Source organism: Balaenoptera ricei, chromosome 1 (assembly GCF_028023285.1).
Source record: "Balaenoptera ricei isolate mBalRic1 chromosome 1, mBalRic1.hap2, whole genome shotgun sequence".
Taxonomy (NCBI): domain Eukaryota; kingdom Metazoa; phylum Chordata; class Mammalia; order Artiodactyla; family Balaenopteridae; genus Balaenoptera; species Balaenoptera ricei.
In genome coordinates this window covers 171,751,076-171,763,801 of record NC_082639.1, presented here as the reverse complement: position 1 = coordinate 171,763,801, position 12,726 = coordinate 171,751,076, and the positions used below count along the sequence as shown (strand labels likewise).

General features: G+C 50.1%; 1 protein-coding gene across 1 annotated transcript in view; it reads right to left on the bottom strand.

Moving 5' to 3' along the window:
* Positions 1-12,726, bottom strand: part of LOC132354044 (calpain-8-like) — a 72,381-nt gene that overhangs the window by 29,076 nt on the left and 30,579 nt on the right. The window contains 9 exon segments of the mRNA XM_059905615.1: positions 2,112-2,272; positions 2,996-3,060; positions 5,473-5,482; positions 5,779-5,864; positions 7,972-8,055; positions 9,099-9,258; positions 10,101-10,243; positions 10,776-10,847; positions 10,850-10,896. Coding sequence (XP_059761598.1) covers positions 2,112-2,272; positions 2,996-3,060; positions 5,473-5,482; positions 5,779-5,864; positions 7,972-8,055; positions 9,099-9,258; positions 10,101-10,243; positions 10,776-10,847; positions 10,850-10,896 — 828 coding nt within the window.

The window sequence follows — 12,726 nt, the reverse complement described above, 5'->3', positions numbered from 1 at the left end:
AGGGACCCCACTAGATGGCGCAGCGTTTCAGCCAGTGATGAGACACACTCCCTCAAGAGTACGTCATTTAATAATGCCCACGGAATAATAATTGGCGATTAAGAAGCATGCCTGCCATACCACCTATGGATATTTTAAAACACTGCTTCATTTCAAATATGACCTTAAAAAAAAAAAATCTCTCCAAATAGTGACTGTACAAGCCAAAGCACAGAGAGGGCAAATGGGTCATCCAGGGGCACACAGCAATTCTATGACAGACTCAAGTGGCAGAGTATGATTGAGGAAGATAGGCTTGACAGCCATCTCCATGCCAGGGCCTCAGTAATTTCCATAACGATGTGCCCTGGGGGAAGAAAGGGGTGGGGGAAGGAGGGAGTGCTTAGGTCCTCTAGATAAGGGTCCAACCTGATACAATAACAAGGCATTCACAGGTGACCAAGAGCCACTGGTTATTATATTTTCTTAACAATAAAATTACTTATTCAATTCCACCTTCCCAGAACTTCCACTTCCAGATTTTTTTTTTTATCTAAGGCACAAGTGTGTAGATTTTAAAACAAATATCTGTCGATTCCAGAGGAGCCAGAGACAATTCTGTAATCTTCTATACTTACATCATTACCAAAGGGCAGGAAGAGTCCATCTCTTCCCGACAGCTAGCTGACGGCACAGATGGGGTAGCGATTTCGTGCAGACAGATACCTTAGGCACGCCCTACAATTCTGAGCTCCCAAAATGATCCATGCAAGTTTCCTACACATTTTCTAAGAGCTTGCTAATGGTGAGCATATTTTAATTTCTCCCAAATGCAACATTACTGCAATCCCTACATTTTTTGTTTACTCCTTAACAGAGCTAGAAGAAGAAAATGAGTCATAAAAATAACACATCCCATTTGTATAACACTACACCATTTACAAAGCGCTTCCGAAGGTGGGTATTATCCCTCCACTTTGACGATTGGGAAATTGAAGCTCAGAACAGGGAAACGACCCTCCCAGGGTCCCAGAGCTGTCGGACCGGGCATCTGGGTGACAGTGGCAGGAAAGGACCACCCTCCTTCCATCTCTGCCGTCAGAAATGGGAGCTCGGGTTGGATGGGGATAATGAACAAGAGACCCGGTCAGGACGCAGGACTGCACCCACATGGGATTTTATTCTAATGCTGCTTCCACGTCCTGAGCACAGGCCTGTGATGAGCTCTGTGGTGAGAACAAGGCCCAGTGCTTACAAGTCGAAGTCAGTTAACAATGTTAACATCAGACCAGAAGGGACGTGGGACCTGGGGATTTGGGAAGTGGAGAGGGTGGGTTTTGCTTTCTTTCATTTCTCCTTAGAGATGTGGGGTTGTTTTTCGGAGTTTCTTCCTCTGCTGCTGCCTCAGCTGATTCAACCTAGGAGGAGCCTATATGTGTAGGTATTAGTGGTCTCCCGCGAACAGGGAAGGCTTCCCACCTTTAATAAGATGAGGGCCCGGGTTAGTGCAGAGGCAGCGGTTTGTGCCAGACTATCCCCACCAGGGAGGGAGTTCTGATGACGACCAGGAGAGCGGACAGTGGCCATTCGCACATCCTGTGTGTGGCCACCCCTGACCCAGGCTGTCTGACTCAGGTGCAAACAAAGCAGAACGGCCGCTCGGATGGATGCGGTCTACTGATACAGTGATGCCGAACCCGTGTCCCTCTAGCGCACCATCAGCCACTGTCCCAGGGCGCAGTGGGTCGGTTGCCAGCCAGCCGGGCCACATGGGGATGGAGGAAGCCCCAGAGAAAAACAAGAGGCCTTGGTGCAGGGTGACAAGAGCATGGTTAGTAGGAAGAAGAATGGCCTTGGGGGGCAGGGGGCAGGTGGGCGAAGCAGAGATAGTCTGAGCACACAGACGCTGAAGAATGATGTTACCTGAGATCAGGCCCCGGGTGAACGGCTGCAGAGGCACCACCCACCACTGCTGCCCTGGCCTCCAAGCCCCAGAGAGAAGCTGCGCCACCAAGGGGTGCCAGGAGCCAGAGAACAGAGTGCAAAGGCACTGTCCCCAGATTAACATATAAGGATGCCCAGCCCTGGGAGGACAAGCCAGGAGAAGGTGAGCACGGCAGCTCCCGCCTCACCTGGTTAGTTCTGGCAGCCGCCGGCAGTGGAGCCCCGTATCCAGCACCCGCTGAACAGAATCAGGTTCCACTTGTGCACCTCCTCGCTGCTCAGGGAGTCCAGGGACAGGTGGCAGATCTCTAGCCCAGAGAACTGCCTCAAGAAATCCGTAAAAGACATCCTGGGGGCAGAGGGGCCGGTGGGCTGTCAGTCGAGAGAGCTGGGCTGGAAAAGTGATGGAAGGCGTGCCCCCTGGGCACGGGACGGAGCAAAGGCCGTGGGCTAACTCGCGTCTTTCCTGCAGCCCACTGTACAAATATGCAGGGGTCATTGACCACATTCCTCACCATTGTTAGGGTCTCCATTTTTCTTAGAGAACCCCCTCTCATATCTAACCAACCAGGCAAAGAGACTAAACCATAAACTGGAGAGACCCTGGCAGGTAAATTGAACCAATCCACCACCTCCAAGTTCCCTCCTGTTTAAATCTAACTGGTGTTAACGTGGGAGCCTAGAGATGGCCCCTAAACCACATCATATTCTTAGCGGTGTCCCTATTATCTTCCTTAGCCCATGGGTGAAGGAAGTTATCTTATTTTGATGCTATGCTAAATCTTGGCCTTAAAGAGATAGGAACAGTGCTCCTATTTCACTGGAAAGATATGGAAACTGAGGAAGACAAGCTGATAGCTAATCCGTGTTGAGGCCCAGATATCTTGGTTTCAATGCTTTAGATGTACTGGTACGGAAGTAGAGCTACTCTGGGGTAAAAGGGGGAAGAGAAAGAAGCCCTCCTGGCTGGGAACCATGTTGAATTCCTGGAACACCTAGAGAGAGCTGCTCACCTGTGAACCAGGAATGGACCCACAATTAAGGGGACAGCACTCCCTCAGATGACTCTTACCAGAACTCTCCATTGTCAGCTTTCTTGTCCAGCTTTTCTTTCTGCCTGGGATCTACGTAATTCCACTCTAGTGCAATGGGAAAGAAAGAATAAAATTTAAAGTTTTTTTTAAAGGAAGCAGAGGTGATCATTCCTGAAGGGTTCGCTGCAGTGCAAGCTGTTTACTGCAGCTCAACTTCCCCCTGAGAAATGGGGAATCTGAAATGATAGCCGGGGGTGGGAGGGGGGTGTAGCCTGGGGAAGGGACGGGACTCCACGGGCACTAGCAGGGTGACCCCAGACATGCAGCAGGAACACTGCGCCATGGCTTTGCTCTAAGTTCACTCTCCAGGCAAGTTTTACACTCATGTCTGATTCAGCCCCCCAGGCCCTGATCACAGGCCTGGGCAAGTCCAAGGCAGGAGCTGTGAGAATGGCCGTCACAGTCCACTCCACCCCTTCTCAATTGGTGAGACGTCCTTCTGGTTTATCTATCAGTCTGAAGTGAAGATACTGTGAGAGGGTCTGAGCATCTCTGGGCACATGAACATGGTCCCCTTCCTGAGCCTGCAAAATGACAATCAGGCCCAGTTTTGTGACAATTTCCATGAAGTAATGTCACCCTGTGAGGCCTCCTGCTGGCGGCCTTTCCACGGCAATACCCACATAATTTGTTGAAATGCCATTTCCAGCTACCTGACCTTTAAGAAGTTAGGTTTTCCTGAAATACGTATGCAACGCTAAATAACTGAGCCGTATCCAGATCCTTCTTTAAATAATCCCTCCCCTCATTGCTTTCAGCACAACGTGAAGACCTCCCCGTCGCTGCATAAAAGCTGGGGCAGAGCCAAGCCCAGCCTCTTCCTCCAGGGGGGCTCTCAGGACCCCTAGCGATCAGGGAGGGGAGCACCCAGGGCCTATTTAGTTCATGGAAATAGTCATTGGATCAGACCAAACCCCAGGGGCTTCCCTGGTGGCATAGTGGTTGAGAATCCACCTGCCAATGCAGGGGACACGGGTTCGATCCCTGGTCCGGGAAGATCCCACATGCTGCGGAGCAACTAAGCCCATGCGCCACAACTACTGAGCCTGTGCTCTAGAGCCCGCGAGCCACAACTACTGAGCGCACGTGCCACAACTACTGGAGCCCGCGCTCCTAGATCCCATGCTCCACAACAAGAGAAGCCACCGCAATGAGAAGCCCGCACACCGCAACGAAGAGTAGCCCCCGCTCTCTGCAACTAGAGAAAGCCCACACGCAGCAACGAAGACCCAACGCAGCCAAAAATAAATAAATAAAATAAATAAATTTATTTAAAAAAAAAAAAAAGAGCCAAACCTCAGAATGTGCTTGTTACAAACAAAGATTAGGGGACTAGCTGGAGAATATGAGATCTGACCTAAATCTCCCAGTTAGTTTCTTGAAACTTAAAAAAAAAAAAAAAAGTTTTAATTTAAAGACATTGGGCTGAGACTAGGGATGTTACCTCAGAGATGCAGTGCCCTCCTCCCCCAGCAGCCATGGATAAACACCCCCGGCTGCGTCTCCAGATGGAGCCTGCGGGGCTTGCCTGTCGTCACCTCACACCCCTGGACCTGTCCCAGCCTGTTAGGGACTGAGCAGCATCGGGGAAAGGAGATAAAGTCATATAAGCCCCGTAAGCAGCTTGGGAAGCAGCTGCTGCTTAAAATGGCCGAAACCGGGGTTTCAATTTCATTCAGCCATGACATCCTTTTGGGGCAGTTGGCAGAACTAAGGTTTTGGGCTTTGCTCCATCATAGGCAGGAGAATGAAAAATCTTTAATATAAGAGGCGATCCATGGCCCCGGGGACATGTGTTTCTTCATGACACAAACCTGAAGGGAAGTACCAGTTACGAGCACTAATGATGTGTGATTAGTTCATAAATGTAATAAAGTTCCCTTCCAAAGCCCTGGTGTCATCATGTAGTGTGGGCAGCACGTATGAGGTACATACGAGGCTTAAGGATGTGCTGGGGAAGTGAGTTGTTATTATGACCATTCCCAATACTGGTGTCTCTTCATCAGTGACACTGGCCAATTCTCCATCCTTCCCCAATGCCAACCTGCCTCCCCCGTGCCAGCAGTGCTAACTAGGATGGAAACTGGGCCGTGCTCTCTCCATCCTCCTGTATCACAGTGGCATCGATCCCAGGGCACAGCTGTCCCAGGACACCACAGGAGGCCTCTGTGTCCAGGCCCCATCTCTGACTGGCTGCCACTCTCCACTGTGAGAGGTCTGGGCCCCTCCGTTCATTAATGGCTTTGTCGGGAGAGATCAACACCCGCCCGTAATGAGCTCTGGGGGAGCGGGCGCCACTCCCATTCATCCTCACTGCCTCTGGCGGCCCATGGCTCCTAGGATCCAGTTCCTCTTTCTAGGCACGTTTCTTCTTGATGCTGAGGGGTTTGGCCTTTGTCAGAGTGACCAGGCTTTGTGGAGTGGAAAGAATCCGATCGAGACTGATGGGTCTCACCTTTGGATGACTGCGGTGGTAGGTAGAAAACAAGCCAACCCTCCGGCGCTCAGCAAAATTCCACTGAGCTGCCAAACTTGCAAGTGCCAAAGCAGAGCAAGGAATCGAAGACTACAGCTGAGTGGATTTTGTTTGGCTTTTCCCCACCTGGAACCATCTAACACTCTTTTCTGAACAGGCCGTGTGGTTTGTGGACAGAAAGTGCTGCCCAGAGTACTCCACCGTGGGTCTCACGATCGCTGCGTGTTTGGATGATGCGTTCCCGCAGAGGGAGGTGAGCACGGGCGGAGGGAGGAAGGAACCTACTCATCGCTCCAGGCCCCCATCCATTCCACTTCGCCCCACGGGTTCCGGAGTCTGATCAGCTTCTCTGGATGGCCCCGGAAATCCACCTGCAAGGGCCACAGACAAAGGCAACTGAATCACCGCGCGTACCCCTGCTGCCCTGTGTTCATGTCCTCGCCTGAGCGGACCTGCATTCCATTCCTCAAATGCCCCTGAACAACCACTTCTATTTTCTTTTAACACATGTTTTCAAGCCTTAGCTAACTACTCTATGTTCCACAATCTGGTTGAATAAATAGTAAGTTCAGCATAAAAACAAGTGTCTATCTGCTTTAACTTGGATTAAAATTTGATAGTTGACTAAGACTGACTCAGGTCTTAATATATGAGACCTATTGATAATCAGTGCCTCCAACAAATACTAAGAGCAGAGCAGTTAGCATTTTTTGAGCAGGCAGTATGAACTAGGCATGGAGCTGGGCAGTTCAGAGGCATGATCACCTCATTTAAACCTCACCACAGTCCTATAAACTGGGTGCTGTTATTATCTTCATTTTCATCTCTCTCAAAACTCTGAGACCCAGAGAGAGTAGATATATGTATATGTATAACTGATTCACTTTGGTGTACACCTGAAACTAACACAACATTGTAAATCAACTACACTCCGATAAAAATTTAAAAAAACAAACAAGCAAACAAAAAAACCTCTGAGACCCAGCCAGAGGGGTTGAGTTATCCAAGATTACCTGGTTAGTAAGTAGTAGATGCAGGACAGGCACCCAGGCAGTCTGTCTCAAAGCCCATAGTGGGAAATCCATACATCCACCTTCCCCTATCGTCTACGGAACACTCACCAGGAGCCCCCATGTGTGCCTTTGCATACACGTGCAAACACAATGGACCGTTCTGCCTTCAGTGTCTGACCTTCCTTTGTATCCTCCGTCATGCCCTCGCCCAGTGTTTACATATACATGCTCAATTCATATTTGGGAATTGACTTCATTAAAGAGTGTATTTGTGAAGCACGAACACACGTAATGAACATGCATGCCTTTTTAATAAATAACAAAAACTGAGACAACCACTGCATTTCCTTTTTTGCCTTGGCCATCAGGAAACCCAAAACAAAATTAATTTCTCAACTGGAGCACTGTCTTTAGCCTAGATTGTCTGGTGTATTTTACCTTTGTTGTATGGTTTTATTGTGTCTATGCTTTTCATTGTAAACCACTGCACATCCTTTTTGGAGGTAGGCAGACTGTAGTAAATAGAAATAATGAAAAGTTCAGCCCATGCTTTCTCCTTGGGTTGGAATGTAAGGAATACTTACGTTCCTTCCCACTATCACACCCCAGCTTGAAAGTTGGGGCAGGTTTTACTGTCGTTTCCTCTTTGGAGATCCTATGGGTTTCCACTGCTTTACCTGTACAAACATACTTTTTTTTTTTTTTTGCCATATAACATACAGTAAGATATATTTTTTTAATGCTTTTCTTTTTTTTCAATTTATTTATTTTATTTATTTATTTTTGGCTGCATCAGGTCTTTGAAGCTGTGAGCGGGCTTTCTCTAGTTGTGGTGAGTGGGGGCTACTCTTTGTTGCTGTGCGCGGGCTTCTCATTGTGGTGGCTTCTCTTTTAGCGGAGCACGGGCTCTAGAGCTCAGGCTCAGTAGTTGTGGCACATGGGCTCAGTAGTTGTGGCTCACGGGCTCTAGAGCGCAGGCTCAGTAGTTGTGGCGCATGGGCTTAGTTGCTCCGCGGCATGTGGGATCTTCCCGGAACAGGGCTCGAACCCGTGTCCCCTGCATTGGCAGGCGGATTCTTAACCACTGCGCCACCAGGGAAGCGCAAACACCCATCTTAGAATGAGTGTAGATCTAACTGACAATTTCTACAACTTTCCTCCAAAACTTCGTCCCTCTTCCTGGTCACATCGCAGAGGATAGCCTGCATTTAGTTAGAACCCATAGAGCTGAAGCTCAAAGAGGTTACGTTATCCATCTCTGAGTGTGTAAGGGGTAGAAGGGCCCTTGTAATAAGCAAGAGCTGAGTGTGGGTCGGTGCTGGGGCTCTGTGCCACCAGAGATGCTGCACCTCAGCTGGGCAGGGAAGGGCCAGGTGGTGATTCCCTCTCTTTCTCTCATGGATGCCAGGGATTTATGGTCGTATCATTACGCATTGCCCTTCCATCTCCCCATGCCCAGTTTTACCTCTTCGACTCCAGTGACAGAGTATGCGTGACGCTTAACCAGCTTCAGGCTGGTGATGGCTTCTGCTGCAGCTGCACTGGAGACCTGAGTTGAGAGTAAAGTCCATTCAGAGTGGCTGACCCTGACCTTGTTGGGGCCAGTCCTACAATGCTTTGCAAGGACATGCTACACAGCCACAGGGCCCCAGTGCAGGGCTGCGGGGGCGGAGGGCAGGCGCAGCAATTAACCTCAGGTAAATAGAGCTCTCTCCATCCAAACCCTCTTTGATCAGGCCTGCTTGCCAGTCCTGGAATATGACTTACCAGCCTTTGAAATGACACAGGAAGCGGGAAGCCATTTATTCTTCAAGAAGGACCCCATGCTGCCTGCAGAAGACTAATTATCCATGACAGTTGTCTGGACTGGCCCTGGTTCACCAGTGGCGGTGGGTGTCCCCAGGGTCCCTCCTCAACAGCCCCGCCCCCTCCCCAGACCCCACGTCACTTCTCCACCAAAAATACACATATCCTGCTGGGGTTTTTATAGAGAGGAGAAAGGGGGATTGCTCTTGCTTTGTCATTCACGTGTGTGAGATCACCAGGTAAGGGTCAGAGAAGGAGAAAGAGCAGGTGGAGGGGCAGGTGACAGCAGACCACGTGGCTGGTGGCCTCCAGGCTCTGGTCTACACACTACCATGGAACCGCATACAGCCAGCCCCCAGACAGGGTACCACCCCTGGTTCAGAGCCTCTTCCCTTTTCTTCAGTGATCTCAAAGCCCATCATGTATTGTGAATCACCCTATTTGTTTTCCAAAATCCCAAGATTACTTAGCAAAAGGGGGTAGCAAAGGTAGGGCCCAGGATCCAGGGATCAAGTCTGTGTTCTTAGGGCAATTCCTGCAGTACTAACGGGGCTTAACACTTAGAACTCCTATGGTTTCTGAGTTTATGAGACCAACTCCAGTTCCTACCCATTAATTAGGTCTTCCCACCGTCTCCCATGTGCTAGAGACAAATATGTCACAGGACTTGCCCTGTAAGTCCTAGACTCTGCTCTGGCCCAAAGCCTTCCCAACCTCTATCCTCTGTCCAGTTCCTTCCCTACCACACATGGGGAGGGGCAGCAAAGAGAAGCCGTCCCGGCTCACATCACTGGAGCGAGCCAGCAGAGACCCTGCTCGGAGGGCCTTCCGGATGATCTGAAACAGACTGGCTGGTGGCTTCTTCAGCTCATAAAACTCAGAGATGCCACCTGTGAAATCCTCAAACCCCTCCACTGTGGACCCTCCAGCAAGAGCCTCATAAGAACTGTTGAGCCTGTTGGAAAGAAAAAAGAATACGTGCATCATCCAGAGCCATTAGCAACCCCAGCGAGGGGACCACATGGGATGGGGTAGGGGCAGTGCTAGGACATAGTGTGGTCTGGAAGGTACAGGAGGGTCTTTGCCAATTTTGTCTGTGGGCCAGGGAGGGGCTTAGGCACAGTTTCACGTAGCCAGCTCAGCACTTTGCCAGGGGCAAATCTCAGATCACCTCTCACCAAGCCATGCGCTCTTATAAAAACCAAAGTGCAATCTTTCCAGAGCTGACCTTGAATTCTTGGGTTTCTGGGGGTTGGGGGCATGGGTAGGGATGAGGGGGACCCTCCCTCAAAGCTGAGAGGCATCCCTTGGGGTTTGCTTTGGGAATAGGGCTGGGAAAGAACAGGGGTTGCACAAAAGGGTACCAGTCAACGAAACTAATTCAAAGAACCCCAAAGAAGACTTTGAACATTGAATGCCAGTGAGAAGGAGAATGACTCCCAAGCAAAGGGTAGAGACTTTGATGAGTTTGGGATCTAAGTACATTTGCTTTATTCTTCTTCTTTGTCATTCTTTTAAAAATTCACATTGACCTAAGAACTGACCGGGGGTTTTGAAAGAGGACAAAGCTGAGACACCAAGAAGCTAAGTGGTGGTCCCAGTTCACTCATTCATGTGGGACAGAGCTGAGCGTTTAACTCGTAGCCCAAATTTCTGTTTCTCTTAGTTACGGAGGGGTACTTTGCATGGGGTGCAGGGGCTGGGAACGATGGGCATGGCACCCAGAGGCTGGGGAGGGGCAGGTAAAATCCTCCAAGGAGACTGCGGAGCCTCCCAGGTCCTCCCTGCCCCACTTCCTTGGCGTAGGCCTTCTCCAGCAGCGCACCCCAGAACTCACTGCCTTCCTCGGAGTGCAGGAAGAGCAGCTCCCCGTCCTTGGTGGGCAGCCTGTCGTCCACCACCACCTCCACCCACTCGCCGTACTGCCAGAACTGCGGGAGGGACACACAGCGCCCGTCCACAGGGCTGAGCTGAGAGGCAGAGCCGGCGTCCTCAGTGGACCTCAGAAGGACCTCAGTCTGTGCTGATCAGTGTTCCAGCCTTGGACCTTTAATGGACTCCTTAAGAGCAGGATCCGTGCCTTACTTACCCGTGCCCATAGGAGACGCCGGCAAAAGCAGGAAACATCGAGTCCAGTGGCTGAGCTTGTGGATGAGAAAACTTGCATCACGCAGTGGCAACAGTGACGCCGAGTGACGCCACTCGGGCTCCCATCTCCTGACCCTCACTCCAAGGTGCCTTCCTCAAGGCCTCATGGCCTGGGGGAGACAGGAGGGGAGGGACGTGTGGATGGTTGGATGGACATGTTAAAGCAAAGTTTCTCAAACTCAAGCACGCACCAGAATCCCCTGGAGGGATTATTAAAACCTAGGCTACTGGGCCCCAAGCCCAGATTTCTGATTCTCAGCATGGGTCCCAAGACTATGGAAAGTAGTGTCAAGGGCCGTGAGCAAGGCAGGATACCTGAAAATGAAAGATCGCCCTGTAGTTCTCCTGGAAGCTCTGGTCCCTGCGGACCACGCAGTAAAGCAGTTCTCTTCATTCAAGGTGGGGGAGGCAATGGCCGCCAGCAGCCAGCAGTCACCTGCACCATGTCATGGGGGACACACACTGGTCAGGCCAGGCCTGCAGGGTCCCTGCTTCCTCTGACCCTCACTGGCCCATTCAATCCAGAGTCACATGACTCCCTTCTGGGTCAGATAGTCTGGGACTCTTTTCCTCAAGTGTCTGAAGGTCCTGCTGCCTCCTTGGAAGTTCTCAGTTCCTCCTTCCCCCGACCTGCTACATGCTGACCATTCCACATGTCCTAAGCTCTCAATCAGTGGAGTAGAAGGTGCAAAGAAAGAAAGGAAGAAGCAAAAATCATCCTCTTTGATTCCTTAATAACAACTTTAAGAAAACATTTGGTTGGAGGAAACACTGAAGCTATTTGGCCAGCTCAGGATGCATGTGTGTGTGTGTGTGTGCGTGTGCATGTGCGGTGTGTGTGTGCATGTGCATGTGTGTGTGTTCCTTGCTCCGCTTGACCTTGGATAACGGAGAGTTGCCTCTTCGTGTCTGTTGGAGGACTGCCCTTTTATGTTTCAGAGCTCACCACAACAGCTTATAACACTCCTGAGATATTGATTAGCATGAAAAGATCATACTTTTAGTCAGAAGAAATAAAAATCAAGAGAGGTTAAAAATGTTAGGGCTCAGTGTTGGTCACTTTGGAGATCCAAGTAAATGCAGAAGAAAACAGAAAACTGCTTTCTGTACAAGTTGGGACCCCCCAGACCCGTGCCTCTGAGCGGTACCTCCACGGAAGGCACCATTATCCCCCGTGGTGTCGACTTCAAAAGATTAAGCACAGCCCCAGACACCCTTTACAGACCTTAGCATCCTGTGGTGGATCTATCATCCTGGAATTGATGTAAATTTGTCTCACATCTCATTTATAGGCTTCTTCTACAACAATCTCTGAGATCTCAACGTCCTTACGTGTGCTGCTCATCGTGTGAAGAAGTATTTCATCTTACTGGCCCGACAGCTGCCTCTTCCCAGTTTCACTCCAGAGCCCTACCTCTAGGAGTTTAGGGTTTGGAGACAAGTTTCTCCCATTCCTATCCCAATCAAATGGCTCCAAAATCCAGCCTGTGTGTCTCAGCCTTCACCTTGTCCACAAAAAAAAAATCTGAATCTCTTCACTGTATCTTCAGATAAAAGCCCCTTCAACCATTCAGAGACCCTCTGAGGACCTCGTCTAACTCTCTGTGATCTTTCCACGCTGTGGCCCAAGCTGCACACGTAGTCCAGGATGAACACACCACGGTTCTCTCAGGCGTGGGCTGCCTGAGCAAGTAGTCAGTAAACTGTGACACAGGAACCCACTTCTGAGGATTCATCATCTGCTCAGTACGGCTCCATCACCAGGTTATCCTAGAAAACCCTTTGCTCTATCTGCCCTCATCTCTCTCAACAGAGAGGTTCATGATTTGGTCCCAAATGAATTCCTTTCCCTCTTCCTTTCCCCGACCAGCCTCATATATTCTCTCTCTCTCCGCCTCTTGCACGCAGTTAATTTTTGAAGAGCTTTTCTGACCCAGAAGCCAGCCCTGCCCCTGTCTTCTGCTCTCACTGACAAACGCCCTCCTCCCAACGGCAGTGGGCCCCCAGGTGGGACCAGACCCGGTAGCCGGAGGAGATAAGAATTGGTACAGCAGGCACGGGACTGTGGCTTCTCACTAAAGAAGACTCAAGGGGGGCAGTACCTCATTCAAAGGCAACTTCCAAAGAGTGGATAAAATAACAGGTTCTCTCCTCTCACTCCAGCCTTCTTCCCATCAACACCTGTGATCACCTCTTTCCTGTGCTCAGAAATCTTCAACTTCTCCATTGCTTAAGAACAAGATAAAAAACTAACAGGACATCAAGA